The sequence below is a fragment of the Paroedura picta genome, chromosome 1, assembly GCF_049243985.1.
Source record: "Paroedura picta isolate Pp20150507F chromosome 1, Ppicta_v3.0, whole genome shotgun sequence".
NCBI classification, from domain to species: domain Eukaryota; kingdom Metazoa; phylum Chordata; class Lepidosauria; order Squamata; family Gekkonidae; genus Paroedura; species Paroedura picta.
The window spans coordinates 25,112,965-25,128,887 of NC_135369.1; the positions used below are offsets into that span (position 1 = coordinate 25,112,965).

At 48.2% G+C, this 15,923-nt stretch overlaps 2 protein-coding genes across 4 annotated transcripts in view; both read right to left on the reverse strand.

The window, feature by feature from the left end:
- Positions 1-728: 728 nt before the first annotated feature.
- RCE1 (Ras converting CAAX endopeptidase 1) lies at positions 729-9,025 on the reverse strand. Of its 2 annotated transcripts, none has more exons than XM_077328983.1 (8): positions 8,706-9,025; positions 7,366-7,468; positions 6,501-6,584; positions 5,566-5,644; positions 3,613-3,780; positions 3,214-3,285; positions 2,136-2,198; positions 729-1,339 (listed from the first exon to the last, which is right to left on the reverse strand). In XM_077328983.1, the coding sequence occupies exons 1-8, from the start codon at positions 8,834-8,836 to the stop codon at positions 1,092-1,094; spliced, it is 948 nt and encodes a 315-aa protein (XP_077185098.1). In that variant the 5' UTR covers positions 8,837-9,025; the 3' UTR covers positions 729-1,091. The 2 variants fall into 2 exon arrangements, with proteins under 2 accessions (XP_077185098.1, XP_077185107.1); XM_077328992.1 differs by having other exon boundaries at positions 6,501-6,580; positions 8,706-8,758.
- A 550-nt stretch (positions 9,026-9,575) lies between these two features.
- The window catches only part of TOP6BL (TOP6B like initiator of meiotic double strand breaks), a 33,810-nt gene continuing 27,462 nt past the window's right edge, over positions 9,576-15,923 (reverse strand). The window contains exons 11-16 of one of the 2 annotated variants that reach the window (XM_077328960.1): positions 15,772-15,899; positions 14,815-14,925; positions 14,179-14,277; positions 13,245-13,371; positions 11,774-12,048; positions 9,576-9,723 (exon numbers count right to left, since the gene is read on the reverse strand). In XM_077328960.1, the coding sequence (XP_077185075.1) occupies positions 9,670-9,723; positions 11,774-12,048; positions 13,245-13,371; positions 14,179-14,277; positions 14,815-14,925; positions 15,772-15,899 (794 nt within the window). In that variant the 3' untranslated portion in view covers positions 9,576-9,669. The remainder of the gene's footprint in view (positions 9,724-11,773; positions 12,049-13,244; positions 13,372-14,178; positions 14,278-14,814; positions 14,926-15,771; positions 15,900-15,923) is intronic. The other variant, XM_077328969.1, reaches the window with a different exon arrangement.

The following is a 15,923-nucleotide window of genomic DNA, read 5'->3' on the forward strand; positions in this document are numbered from 1 at the left end:
GCTGCTTATTAATGTGATTCCTCGTGCATGGTTTCACTAGCACAGAAACAAGGCTTGTGGCCAAGGACTGAGCCCCAGGGCGTTTGGCCATCTGAATAAGCATCAGGACTGCTCAAAGGCAGACCTGCAGCAGAAGGAAAGGGCAGCATCGCCAACAATATAGTGTCCTCCTTTGGCCTGTGCTGGAAGTGGATAGAAGGCAGATGAGGCGGCCGACCGCAGAAACCGATGGCTGCAGGCACTGAGGGTCTGCCCTCTTCTGTGAACCCCAAACCCCCACAACCACCAACCTAAGAAAGGTGAGCTTTTATGAAGGCCTAGACACAGCAGGGCCTTGCAGGCCATCCAGGGATAGGGGGAGGGTTTCCCCCACCTCAAGTGGATGACTCCCCTGCTGCTTAGGAGTACTACCTCTGCATGAGCTCATGCGCACAGAGGCAGGTTCCCCATAAACTGTACAGCACTATACTGCCGTCACCCCCCATCTCAAAAGATTCATCTCTGCTCCTGCTAGGGCAGGCACAGTTCCACAGCCTTCCCTTCCTCCAAGGCTGCTCAGCGTGGTCTATGTCGACCCCCTCAATTTGTACTCCTAACAACCCTGGGAGGTCGCTTAGAAGGAAAGCGAATGGTTGGCCTACCCAGTGAAGGGAGTGTCTGGCCACCACACTACCCCCCCTCCCCCCCAGAAAAGTGCTCTCTGCTGACCAAACGAAGGACATGACAGCCTCATTAAAGTACTTTTAATAATAAAAAATAGAGCTCTTTGGGACAGGGAGGAAAAGCCCCCGGGGATCTACAAAAAGGGTTGGCTGGCTCAAGGGCAGAGGTGTGCAAGAACACCGGCACAGCTGCACGTCAACTGTCATCCGGCTTAACCAATGGCTTCTCCCAGAGACACCCAGGCACTAGAGCCGTGGGAGGCGGGGCTCTAGCGTTTCTTGGCACCCTCACCCAACTAAAGCTCCCGGCATGCAGCGGGCAGCTATGCCAAGAAAGCCGTCTGAAAACCCGTTTTTAAAAGTCTGCGGTGTAGCCAATGTGCCACCGTGTGTGCAAGGGCAAAGTTTGAGAAAGGGTCTCTGCTGGTGTCAAGAACAGAGGGATAAGCTGCTGATACTGTTGGCGGCAGGGGACAACCTGGACAGGGAGCAGATGGGCAGGTGTCCAAAGAAGGCTGGATCCGTCATGGGGTGCAAGAGGAGGAGGAAGAGGACCACGCCCAACAAATAGAAGAACACCACCAGGAGGCGCTGTGGGTGCTCCAAAGCTGCCCCCACGGCAGGGAATCCGACATAGTTGCAGAAAGAATGGCAGAGGACAGGACCGACAAGGTGCCCTGCGAGGAAAGGAGGGAGAGCAGGTCAGCTGGAATTGCCATTTAAAATCTAGTTGTTATGACTCTCTAGGGGAACACATGGGCAGAAATGAGGGGCTATTTCTTTCTTCCCTCTCTCCCTGCCCCCACCCCAGTACCTGCATTATTCTGCCTCTATGCGTAGAACACCCTTTCTCAACTTTTTTCATTGAGAAACCCCTCAAGCATTCTTCGGGCTTTGAGAAACCCCAGAAGTGGTGCCCTCAGGCAGAATATGGTTGGGAAGCAGAGTTGTAGACACCCCCACCTGGGGCCTCTCCCCTTCCCGCCACCTCCAGGCCCATCAGTGGCCATTTTGGAAGGGGAAGGTGAGTCAACATGACTATAGGGTCATATCACCCAATAAATGTTTAACAAATTTTAAAAATCACGGGGGGGGGGGGGGGGTTAACCTACCCGTTCGGGACACTCTTCCAGGGCTGTCAAGAAACCCCAGAGTTGCATGAAACCCTGGTTGAGAAAGGCTGACACAGAACATGTGCTTAAACAGAACAGGAAGTTATTCCCAGTGGACATCTGGGCTAAGGATCTTTTTGTAATACTTCACCCCTCCAATCACAGCTGCTCTGCCCGGCCTAGTCTGCACACATAGGATAATGCACTTTCAATGTGCTTGAAAGTGCATTATCTATTGTGTGCAGACTAGGCCCTGGAAAGCAGCCTCAAGCAATGCAAATATTATGTTGGGTCAGAAGGCAAATTTCTGGGTGCGTTTCCCGTGGGCCATTACAGCAACTCTCTCTGCTCCCCCACTCACCTGTCCTGATGAAGATGAAGGCTGTGTATGCCCCAAAAACTGCTGTGTAGGAGAACTGGAATACTGCAGGGAGAGAGAGCAGAGTCAGAAGCCGGGCTGGGCGAGGGGACCCCACCGTTCCATTAATTCCTTGAATCTGTGTTTCCTGCTTCTTCCATGGAACTTGAGGCAGAACCCTTGGAGGGCACTTTCCTTGTTCTCCACTCACACCAATACTATGTGGTGAGTTAGAGTGTTACTGGGTGGCCGTCAATGTTCAGTGGGATTCAAGTAGGAATCCTGGGGGGTATTTGTTGATGTATCGTATGGCCTGTGTAGTCCAGCCAGGCAAGCCGAGGACTGTCTGGCAGCCAGACAAGGGATGTTCAGAGGAGGTTGGCCATTGCCTACCTCCACATTATGACCCCTAGTGTTCCCTGGAAAAACTCCACCCAAATCCTTGGAGGTCTCCCACCCAAATACTTGCCTGGATCAACCCTGCTTAGTTTTTGAATCCTGATGGAATCAAGCTTTCCTAGGCTAACATTCAACACACTATTATAATTATTAGATTTATTCCCTGCCACTTCCAAAGCCGGCTGGGAACTAACCACCCCACACTGGCTCTTTCATGCCTACCCATCACAATCAAAACTGTTTTTCTAAATTAGATAAAATTGATGTTGACAACAACTTTAGGCATGATGAGCCATCCAGGTATTATGCAAAATGGGGAAATGGAATTCTGGACTGTACCACTTCAGACTGCGGAATGGGGGCATATTCCCCACTGCATCTCTCTCCACGTAGTAAACTAGCAAATCAGGAACCTGGTTCCTTCAGACCTTAATGTTATTTGTTATCAGATTTCTAGTCCAGCTCTTCCTCTAATGAGTTCAGTGCATCTAGTTCTCCTCTCCTCCATTTTACACTCACACCAACCCTAGTGAGGTAGGTTATGTTGAGAGTGGCTGGCCCTAAGTCACCTATGGACAAGTAAAGACTTGAGCCATCGAGATTTTTTAAATGCATCCATAACAAAAGGAAAAACCCAAGGCACAGCTTCTGTTGTTGTTCCAACGGAGCAGTCACCTCTTACCTGCCGAGAGGAAGATACTGGCTGTGCTTCCCTGACGAAATCGCAGCTGCTCAATCACATGGTGAAAATGAGCTGGGAGGAAAGAAAACAGGCAAATTTACGTGTATGTGCCACACAACCCTTCTGTCTGCTCACCAGCCGTCCCCAACCTGATATAGGATCCTAGGCTCACTCCGGGAGTAACTGGCAGGAGGCAGGTTGGTTTTCCATAGGCAGTTGTCCAGATTCAAACAGCTCTGAACACACAGAGCTTCCTTTGGCTGAACCGCTGGGTGTAGGCAAATATGCAGGGACTCCTTGTTTAGGCCCCACGAGAATATGGCTCCCATGTGGAGAAGCATGAAGTAAGGACAGCGCAGCCCCAAACTGCTGGCATTCTGGCAGGAAGCAGGCACTCACCAACCCCAAAGAAGAGTGGGCAGGTGAAGACAGCAGGTCCCAGTCCTGTGCACGGGACGAGCATGGGCAGCATGCAGGCACGGAACACCAGCTCCTCTGTCAGTGGCGCGATGACCTGGTTGCGAAGCCAGCGCATGTCGGTCAGACAGAGCACCCAGAAGTGGGGATCTGGGAAGGGGGAGCAGGAGCAGTGTTACCAACAAACAGCCCACCCATCTTGGCCTCTTCAGCAGAGTGGCTGCAGTACCTCCTTAGACATCGAACAAGGGCACATTTATTCTACTATATATATATATTTTTTTTATTTAGATGTTTATACCACCCTTCCCTATGGCTCCAGGCGGTTTACAGAAAACATTTCGGAACATTTACATGGAACAGTATCAGTATCAATATAACAATATAACAACAATAACATACCTAGAACAGTATTTTGACAACAATAATTTTGACACTCCCTTGGTAGGTTCGATCTCTCAGTCAGGGGAGGGGGGGACCTGCAGATGTTTAGGAGACTGTTCTACAGGGGAAAGTCACCGATTCCTCGAGTGTTTCTATATTAACAAAGAGTTCATTGTCGGTCTTGGTGTGCAGCCCCACATTGGGACTGCGCAAGCACAGGCCTGCCACTGAACATGTCTTTCATAATCCAGTAGGGGGTGCTACCGTTCCAACACAGTGCGCAAGCGTGCAGTTTCCCACCAGAACGCACACGTGACCTGAATGGAGCGCCCCCTCATCCCTCAGTTCCTTTTTCACTGCCGTTGTGAATAGTCACTTCAAAGCTTGCTCTTCTACTGGATTTAAACCAAGTCTGCTCAACTCTGCCTGTACAACTTGGCAGTAAGTTTCAAGGAACTGGCACACTCAGCAAGCAAGGCATCCATACCCCATTTCTCATAAAAAGTGAAAGGTTCCCTTTAAGGACAAGGCAGGGTCCTGAACAAGGAGTGGTCCTGACTAGCCTGATCTCATCAGAGCCCGGAAGTTAAGCAGGGTCAGCCACAGTTAATATTTAGAGGGGAGACTGTCAAGAAGAAAAGCTGTTTTTTTATACACCGCTTTTTGCTACTCAAAGGAGGCTCAAAGTGGTTTGCAATCGCCTTCCCTTCCTCTCCTCACAACAGACACCCTGTGAGGTAGATGGGGCTGAGAGAGCTCTGACTGGTCCAAGGTCACCTAGCTGGCTGCCTGTGGAAGAGAATCAAACCTGGCTTTCCAGGTTAGAGGCCGCCGCTATTAACCACTACACCAAGCTGGCTCTCAAGGAAGTCCAAGGCTGCTATGTGGAGGAAGGCAAACCAAGTCGGCTCATCTGTTGCCATGAAAACTCCATGGTCTTGGGGGGTCACCGTGAGTTGTTTGGGACTTGACTACACACAATTGTTACTACTAAAGACAAGCAGCTATTGTTGTTATTGTTAGGTGCGAAGTCGTGTCCGACCCACCGCGACTCCATGGACAATGATCCTCCAGGCCTTCCTGTCCTCTACCATTCCCCGGAGTCCATTTAAGTTTGCACCTACTGCTTCAGTGACTCCATCCAGCCACCTCATTCTCTGTCGTCCCCTTGTTCTTTTGCCCTTGATCACTCCCAGCATTAGGCTCTTCTCCAGGGAGTCCTTCCTTCTCATGAGGTGGCCAAAGTATTTGAGTTTCATCTTCAGGATCTGGCCTTCTAAGGAGCAGGCAGGGCTGATCTCCTCTAGGACTGACTGGTTTGTTCGCCTTGCAGTCCAAGGGACTCGCAAGAGTCTTCTCCAGCACCAGAGTTCAAAAGCCTCAATTCTTTGACGCTCGGCCCAAACCCAATGGACAGTACCAAAAGCAGCTATTACAGCGGGTGTAATGAAAGGAAGATTATGCCATAAGATGAGGAAAGTAATGGCTTTCCCATTAAGAGCCACTCTGTCTCCCAAGTACACTCACAGTGTGCAACTCACATGGCCTTACCAAATGCAACCTTTACACCATCCACCAGGTCCCAGGGGCAATCCATAGACAGCTGGATGAGGGGGCCAAGAAATAAGACCTGCAGGAGAATAGATCATGCACACAACATCAGCATTTGAATTTCCCCAAGGCATGAGCCAAAAGCATCAAATCCTGAAACATCACTGAAGCTATGTAAGTCTAGATTGGGTTCATGACTGGATAAGAGACATTTAGGGAACTCTGCGTGCACTGCCTGGAACTCCAAGATGGGGGGAAAAGCAAATCTGATTAAAAAAAAAACAAATAGTGCATTGTTATATATGGGTGGGTAGACAGCAAAATTAAAACAAAAATCCTTTGGCACTTCAAAGATTAACAAAATTTATTCCAAAATAAGCTTTCATGATCTGTCATTCACTTTATCAGGTGCATGAAGGACGCATCCATAGCGGATATTGATACGTTTTGTACAATCAGATCAACTGAAAGCTTATGCTGGAATAAACTTTGTTTTAAATGCCACCCTTTAATTTTATTGCCGCAGATCAACATCTGAAATTACTACAGCGGACAATTCGTTTGAAAACATTATTATTTATTATTATTTACTATATTTTTATCCCGCCATTCCCACAAAGGCTCGTGGTGGCTAACAATAAGCATAAAACCCTCGTACAGCATAAAAACCCCAGTAAGACCCATAAAGCAATGTAAGACATCCAATATTCAGCGGCAAACAATCCAACTAATCACTAATAGGCCTTAGGGTGGACAGAGGGCCTACAAAGGAGGCCAAGGAGAAACAGGAGGACGAAGCCCTCTTTTTAAGGAGTGCTGCAGTTGTTTTCAGCAGCAGAGCCAACAACACAAGGCAAGTACCAAGGGAGCTGGGAGTGGGGGGTATCTGAGGTTTGGCTGACAGCGTTCCAGCTCAGTATAGAGACCTCACTCACCATGGTTAGCAGCAAAGGCAGCAGCATTGCTGGCAAGATGCCTTCAAGCCGGAAGCCCATCAGAGCAAGAAGGGATGTACCTGGCTGAGCAGAAGAGATGCTTTGATCAGTACCTGGCAAAGACTCTCAAACCCATTGACTGGCCTGTGCTGTTTTGCTCACAGCTTGCAGCTGGTAGAAAGCACACCACAGAAAGGAGATACATATAAGACATAAGGAATTGATATACATCAATGGTGCATCCTGCCCAGAATTGTTTACAATGAGTGGCAACTAATTGATATCCAAGGTCTGTAACTGGAGGACGATGGCTAAGATTAAACTTACCTTTTCCATATGATCCCACCCACATTTAAATACTTAGTTGTTATTTTAAAAAGGACAAATTTCCTGCATTAGGATTGCAGTCTTGCAATCTATGATGGATCCTCTGACTCCTGGGCCCACATAAAGTGTATCCATTTTCCCTCTCCTCCTTGTGTCTGCCACATATCTCTGGGACATGAATACATCCACAGTGTGTGGCTGACCACTCACAGGCCATGCCCTGGTTGTTACCCAGCCAACAGCTCAAGATTCCATGAACAAATGAGCTCAACACAGCAAGGGAGGCAGACAGACACCCTTACTCCAGATGCCATCAGGAAAATTCCTTTTCCAGCCTCAAAAGGTTTTTCTTGCATTTATGGCCAAAGTTTTCCCGAGGAAATGTTACTGGGGATACTCAACACTGTCATGCTGTCTTGACAGCCCATGGAGACTTAGGTGACCTCCGTGCAAAAGACAGTGGGAACTCCTACCAAAGAGAACCCCCCAACAAATTTTGGACAGCAGTTTCTAGGCCTGGGCTGGATGAAAATCTCACCTTAACCCCTGTCACCTCTTTCCAAACCCAGATGAAGGCTGGTGACAGGCAGGACACAATGAGGACGCTGGTGAATCGCCGTTTGATGACAGCAGGGTGGTCCCTGGAAGGAGAAAGGCACAGTGGGTAACTCTCATGGGCAGGGAGGGGGAGAGAGACTTCAGAGCTGGCACAGTGGAACCAAGCCTAAGTGTCCCCTCGCAAAAGCAATGGCAAAAAAGGGCAACTAAAAATATGAAAGGGACAGAATACCTTCTCCATGAAGATAGGTTAGAGAAAGAAAAGGGTTTTTGCCTGGAGAAATGATTGAGGGGTGATAAGACAGAGGCTTAAAAATTATGCATGGGATAAAGAGGGTAGAGAAAGAAGTACTTTTCTTCCTTTCTTACAGTACTCCTGGGCATTCAATGAAATTAATGAAATTAATAAGCAATGGGCTTGAACAGATAAAAGATACTTCTTCACCCAAAGAATACTTAACATGTGGAATTCACCGCTGCAGGAAGCAGTGGCTGCTACAAGCATAGATAGATGCAAGAGAAAATTGGGTAAACGTATGGAGCAGGTGGCCATCAGTGGCTATTCACAAGGTATAGAAGGAGCATTCTGTCTGAGGCTCTGTATTCTTGGTTCTTGGGAGGCTTCAGGAGTCCTGGGCCCGCTGGAGGACCTCCTGATAGCACCTGGGTTTTGGCTACTGGGTTGGCATGGATGGACTGTTGGCCTGATCTGAAACAGATTCTCTTCAGCCCCAGATTCAAGGGAGGAACAGGAGTTTGACATAAGTTGCGAAACAGGAAGAGTGCCCTCTTCCGCAGCCTCTCTTTCACCCTGGCTCATTCCTTACCCCCATCATAAAAGCAACGCCATGGTTATCAGCACTGGTCGACCAAAGAGCAGCATGGCTGCAACTAGCACTTGAAAACTGGTAGCATCTCTGCAACTCAGCACTCCTGTTTGTGTGAACAACTCCCAAGAGAGGCCGGCCACTGACCTCAAACTAAGCCCTGCTGCCTCCACGCCCGATCTCGACCCCTTTCCCCTAGCCGGGAAACGGCGGCCACGGCCGAACTTCCCCACTGCATTAAAGCATCCGGAATTAGGTCAGCCGCCTGTCCTTCTTAGCCGGCGTATATACGCAGGGGGCCGCTTTGCTCCGCGGTAATCTGCCTGCCGGGAAGGTCACTCCGGCCGGGGGGGGGGGGGGCAGATCGCACCTGTGCACAGACAGGTGCTTTCTCCAAAGGGCGGGCGTCCCTCTGCAGGCTGGCCAGGCGCCTCACCTGGCCTGGCAGCTGGCCCTCCCGCAGGCTGAACACCAACTCCCCCCCCCGTCTTACCTGGGCAGGTGACTCTTCCAGACATAGAGGCTCCCCACGTAGGAACAGGCCAGGCTCAAGCAGGAAAGCAGCGAGGCCCAGCAAAGTCCCGAGCTCGACCCCCCCGGCCCGGCGCCCGCCTCCTCCGACATTGGAGCGCTGCAGGAGAGCGGCAGGCAGGCCGCGTGGACGATCCCCGCCTCCGGGCCGCGGAAGAGGCGGCAGCCAGGCGGCCGGGGCGGCAGCGCAGCGGAGGAAGGGACGGGGGCGGGCCAGGCTGGGCCCGCCAAGCGGGTGCAGCGGCGAGACCCCCGGCCGGGGACTCCTCCCCCGCGATCATTTCCCCTGGCAAGCTCCGCCTCCCCCCCCCCCCCCGTCCTCCTGCAAGCGGAGCTCTTTCCCCGCGTAAGCCCTAATAGAAATGCTCGTCTTGTGATCGCCTGCAGAGCGGCCACGGGCGGCGGAGCCGGAGGAGCGGTGGGCCGTCCCTCTCCAGCCCGTCGCGCGCCTGTCGGAGCTGCCCCCCCCTCCCCGCGGGCAAGGGTAGGTAGCCCCGCCGCATTTTCCCATAGCGCAGCAAGCAACACGACCCCCGCCCCCGGCCTCCGCTTTGCGACCCCCCCCAAAACCCTCGTAACTTTAGAAGGCACCGAGAGCTGCTCCCCTGGCCCCTTCTCTCCCCCACCTTTCCCTCCCCCCCTCGTCTTATGACTGCAACCTCGCTTGGGTATAGCCCTGTCCTTGGCTTCCAGGGGTGGTCTGGCTACCTGCAGCTCCCGACTCATCATCTTTTCCCTCTGAAATGTTCATTTTCTGCTGTCGCTCCAGCTATCCAGTAACAGCAGCTCCTCTGCCAGGTTTGGGAGCTGTAATCTTTGTAACAGAGGGGGGGGGGGGGGAAGGCAGTGAAGGGTTGTTTACACTTTTATTGTTTACATTCCAAAACGCAGAATGTCCCAGGGTGGTGGACGTACTGGGACTGCTTTCAGGATGTCCATTCAGACAGGTTTGAGACCTCCTGGTTCCAAACATCATCGCTCTGCAAGACACAGCAAAATCAGGCATCAGGGTGGAGAGCCCGGGAATGAGACCGGGGTCCCTGTGGGTGGGCAGGTGGCTGTGAATTTCCTGCATTGTGCAGGGGGTCGGGCTAGATGACCCTGGAGGTTTCTTCTGACTCCATGATTCGTTGCATCTTCCATCAATGAGCTAGAGAAGCACTTCTGCAGCTCTTGCTATTAGCGCCCAACCTGGCCCCAGAGCATCTAAACACGCTGATCCACACAATGGTCACCTCTAGCCTAAATTATTGTAACTCGTTCTATGCAGGCCTGCCCTTGGCCCTAATTTAGAAATTACAACTGGTCCAAAATGCTGCTGCACAAGTCCTCACTAGAACACCACGGAGGACACACATAAGACTAGTCTTGCAGCAGCTACATTGGCTCCCTGTGGAGTTCCAAATTCAGCTCAAGATTTTAATGCATATCTAGGGGACTACCTGTCTATGTCTCCTGGAGAATGCTGTGGGCAGCTTCGGCCAACTGACTGGTTTGTCCAGGCCCCTGACCCTTGACTAGGACCACCTGGTAGATTTGGCTCCCAGAGAACATCAGGGCCCTGACAGAGCTGGCACAGTTCTGCAGGGCCTGCAAGATGGCACTCTTCTGCCAGACATATGGTTGAAGCCAGTTTGCCTGGAAGATCAGGACATCATATGGGCCTCCGTGACCGGTTGGAATCTCATCCCACATCTCCCCTTTATGTGGGACCAACAAGCAAAGATTTTGCAGGGATCTAATGTTAGCTTTTAGCAATTCTAGTGTATTTATGGGTTTTTATTGGTTTTATTTACAATGTTGTATACCACCCCAAAATGGAGAAGCCTATAAATCTTAATTAATTAATAGAACTTGTAGCCTTTTTACTATAAGCACAATGCCATATTCCCCTGCTGACCTCCCAAGCCCCTGATCTCCCCCTCATCTGATCAGGGCCTCATCTAGATGTGTAGATTCAGGTGGGTAGCCATGTTGGTCTGAAGCAGCACAGCAATGTATCTCCAGTGGTACCTTTAAGACCAGCAAAGTTTAATTCTGGGTTTAAGCTTTTATGTGCAATGCTCACTTCTTCAGATGCTTCTAAAAGTATAATATTGTGGATGTTTCTCTTCTTTGCTACCCTGTTGCTCCAGCCCAGTTCCTGTGCCTTTAACAAAAGCAGACAGACATTCACAAATTTACTAAGTACTCTACTCCCACCCCTTCTGTGATCCATTTCTGTATGTCACAGGAGCCTGACCAGGAAAAAATAAAACCAGAATCACCCTATTAGTACCTGATTTATAAACTGCATAGTGATGGCGCTCAAGTCTGAATGGCTTGCAGCCATTCATCCCAGTTTTCTAGAGTCATGCTCAAAAGTCACATTGTCATTGTACAGGTCCTGAACCCTTATCTTGTAAACGGATCCTGGGCCTAAAGAGCTGGGAAACTAACTCCCACTGAGACATGTGCTGTCAACGTTCTGAAAACTCTGGACTCTATCTCTCAAATTATTCTGCAAAATACTCACAGATGCAGCCCCTCCACTGGTCCGCTGCATGTTCCTATTTTGCATATTGGTAGGACTATCACATTTTGAAAAGCAAAAATAGAGGACATAGAGGACTCACCACTTCAAACAAGTGGTTATTCTGACAAATCTATTTTAAATATCTACTTAGGTTGTGATAATTGCTACTAACTAGGAATATTCCTAACCTTCCAATCCTAAGAGAGGACATTTTCATCCTTTTTAAAGAAAAGAGCCTAAAAGAGGATGGGCACCAAAAAAAAGAGAGATGTCTTCTAAAAGAGGTTATCTAGTAACACTGAGGGAGATGGGTTGATGTAACTCAGGATTCTGGCTGCTGGTGACTTCTACTCCCCGCATGGTATTCTTAAAGTAAGGAAGCGGCTTTTCAATCTGCACTCATGTCTCATAGAATCACAGAATCATAGAGTTGGAAGGGGCCATACAGGCCATTTAGTACAACCCCCTGCTCAATGCAGGATCAGCCCAAAGCAGCGGAATGTTTCTTGACAAACCTGATACAGGTCCCCATCTCTGTTCGCCGACACAGCTGTGGTCTCTCCTTGGCCTTTGTTTGGGAAAACATGAGCTCCATAGGTTGTGGGATGTGAAAAGGAACAGCTCAAAGTGGTGCCTGGCTCTGTGAACTGGCCAGTGTTCTTTTCATCGGCTGCTGCTTTCTCAGAGGAGTTTGGGTCTCTGAGATCCTCCCAAGAAAGTTCTTTACTTGCTGGCCTTCTCTTCTTAATTTGCCTCATTCCTTCAAAATCTGATCTGTCAAGCAAAAGTCCTGCAGTATACAAAACAGACATTGAGCTTACTTGGGAGGGTTCTTTCTGGTCACAGAGGAAAATGACACACATCCTTATAAACAGGCAACCTCCCCCCCCCTACAGTCTCATGAGGACACTGGTCCTATGACCAAGAAAGAGGGCACTCACCTAGGGTGCGCATGAATTCACAACACATGTGTACACACGCTGGAATTCACAAAAAAAGAGCATGCAAGGTCAGATCAACCAAATAGTATAATGGGCTTATTCAAGGAGGGGTTCACGACTCAGTGGTAGAGCATCAACTTGGTAGGCAGAAGGCCTCAGCTTCAATCCTTGGCCTCTCTGGTTAAAAGGACTGGGTAGTAAGGGATGTAAAGGACCTCATTACGAGACCCTGGAGAATGGCTGCTAGCCAGAGTAGGCAATTCTAGCACTGACCTCGATGGATCAATGGTCTGATTCAGTATAAGGCAGTTTCACGCCCAACCTACTCAGAGTGCATTTTAAATCATGTCTTAATGCATTATCCTATTTTTGTATAATTTTAAGGTTGGTTGCCATCTTTGGTCCTTTTAGTAAGCCTACAAATAAGCAGTCAGGTTTGTCCTCATTTACAATAGTATAGCGCCATCTGCTGAAAACAGAAGAAATAGCCACATGATGCCTTTGTCAATGGGAAGTTTCAAAGGATGTTTGTCGCCCCTGAGATTAGTAGCGATATCCATCAGTGCAAGAAGGAGCCTAGCTGATTTAAGCATGAACCCAAAGGACATACTAAACACAGCTCCATGGAATTCAGAAAATATTTCAGTTATTTGTCCTACCCTCCATGGCTTTTAAAGGGAGCTGAAGACTCTGTATTTAAGGAATCTGCTACTGGCTTCTGTGGTGCCTCCTTCTCACACCACTCCTGTTTTTCCCCCATGTTTTCATATTAGAAGGCAGTTCAGACTCATTTTTGTTGTTGTTTGTAGCATTATATGCAAAATTCTGCAAGTGCCAACACGGCCAAGGCTGGTTTGGGCTCATCATGTAAATAACATGATTGACCATTCAGGCTTCACTAAATTAGCTTGAAAATAGCTAACCGTAGCATCCTCAGAAGACACAAAGTCAGAGAAGTCTGTGGAAGACCTAGGAGTAAGCATCAATTAAGCACCTGAACAGATCTCTCTGTCTTGTCTTTTTAGACCAGAGCATCTCTACTTACCTTCTGCTCCACAACTTTCCCCTTTTTCTAGTTCAGCAGAAGTAACATACGATCTTGACTGCTGACAGACAGAAGGTAGATCATAGCGTGTGCTCAGTTGCTCCCCTCCATCTGTGTTAGACAATGGCTGCAGAAAACCAAGGGATCCAAATTATATTAGATCAGCCAGTGTTTTAACTCTTCACACAATGGTCAACCAGTTGCCCTGTAGGGCCAACAAGCAGGACACGAAAGCAAAGGTCTTTCCCTCGAATTCTTAGCCTGTCCTCACAGGAAAGATGCTGTACCCCCTTAATCACTATGGCTGCCCTCTCCTTTGTTTTTTCCAGCTCTGCCCTGTCTTTTCAAAGTGCAGTGACCACAGCAGTACATACTATTCCAAAAGAGGCCATATTGTTCCTCAGCCCTGGGGTATTGCAATATTGTTCATTTTATTATTATATCTTCTTTAATAGAAAGGAAAATCTCTTAGCCTTAACTCCCTACTTCCAAGACAGCTCTTGGCCTCTACCACCAGTCCATTGGGGCTCTTGAACCCTGTCCACCCTCACAGCTGCTGCCAGCACAGTTCCCAGCCTCCCTCACTTAGCCTGCAACACCTCCTGCTTTATTCACCACCAACAGAGGTTGGTGTGTTGTCTGCCCGGGCACAGGCAATGCCTTTGTTCTGTGGGGATTTAAACCTCCCAATTTTTAAAATTATTTCAGATTTTTCAGCAAATCATGGGGGTCCCCCAGGTTTGGAGGAAAATCTCCTTTATTTCAACGTGGGCCCAATCTGTAGATTTAGGTATCCGCGGATCTTCCCACCGTTGAGAAATGGATCTATAGACAATTTCAGTGGAAGATGCACCTCACATCTGTAGTACCTGCACATAAGAGACAGAGATTACATAAGAACGGACAGCAAGAACATTAAAGCAGAGAAACTTACCCTTCTGTTGTCACATGTGCTGCTGGGCTTCCATCGTTGAAGAATGACTTTGCTAAAGGTGTTTTTGGCTGCAGCCAAGAACTGCTGGGTATCTGCAACCTATATATAAAACGGTATGTATTCCCAAACAGTATTGCTCTCCTTTACATTTTGCTCAAGTTAGAAACAGATTAAGTCCAATGGCACTTAAAGGAGCAGCTGGGAGCTTCTTTCGTTTAATTTCTTAATAGAAGAAGAGTTGGTTTTTATACCCCACTTTTCACTATCCAAAGGAATCTCAAAGCAGCTTACAATCAAAGTATTTTCCTTTCTCTCCCCAACAGCCACCCTGTGAGGTAGGTGGAGATGACAGAGCTCAGAGAGAAGCTGCTCTGTGTCCACAGCTCTAACAGGACTGTGACTAGCCCAAGGTCAATCAACTGGCTGCACGTGGAAGAGTGAGGAATCAAACCTGGCTCTCCAGATCAGAGGCTGCCGCTCTTAACCAGGACACCATTCTGATATGTTAACCATTTTACCCTTTCTTCACACAGGTTAGCATTTGGGCTCTGAACATTTTAGTTTGTAGATTTATTTATTTTACTTTCCCCTCCATTTTGCATTTCTATCGTACAACTTAGTCACTGCAGGCTATACCTGTAAATGCTGGAGACACCTCCTTCTGAATTCACTGTCAGTACTGCTTGAAATGATGGTGGACATGGCTTCTAGCATGATGGACAAAGAGCTCACCAGTTTCTGCTGTTCCTGTCAAGACACAAGAAGGGTCATGCTTTCACAGCCTAACCCAATCCCAGTGCAAAGTAATCTGTCTCCCCAGAATGTTTTTATTCCACCCAGTCCTCAAACAGCATTGTACATGGTTTCTCCTTCCTCATTTTATGCTCACAATAATCGTGTAAAGTATTTATTTACTAAATCTATTTATTTAAAAGCATTTGTTAGCCATATTTTACATTGTGCAATTCAAGGTGGCTTAAGGTATAAATTTTAAAAAAATTGTAAAACACATGAAAGACCACACTTTACTTACTTATGTATTTCATTTATAGTTATCCTTTCTCACTGGTTACTGATCTAAAAATCAATATATACAGCAAAGTCCTCCAATAAACAAGGCTGCAGGGCTAGGATTGCAGAATTGGAAAGGAATGCAAACAACAAACTGTCTAAGACCATGAAAAACTATCTAAGGCATAACATAAGGCAGAAAATGTGTTACAAAGGTAGAAGATAATGCATACAATAAACACTGCAATAAACTACTGTTCTAATCCCTTTATTAAAACACCCTCCTGAATGTTTCTGTTGTGCTTCTGCAAAATGGCAGATGTGTGGGGGCCCTTCTGACCTCCTTGGGCAAGCTGTTCTCCAAAGAAGGTCACTGAACAAACAATTGCTGAGTGTGAATTTGCACCTAGGACTAACACTAAACAGCAGTGGTGCAAAATACCAAAAGAACCTGCTTCCCTTATGGGATACTGTGCCTGGATATAATTTCTCCAGAACCCATCCTGTGAGCAGAACCGGTGAGAAACTAGCTCATAGATTGTTTTCCTCAGTACTTTTAACCATCTATCATTACAATCTCACCTGGGCTATTTTGTGGTGCTGCTCCAAGACCCTATTTAGCACTTCTTGGATAGCGCCCTTCACAGCCTGCTCACTGAACATGAGAATAGGGCAGAGATGAGACAAGATCACTCGCCGATTCCCTGCACCTCATGAGTGGAAATGACAAAAAT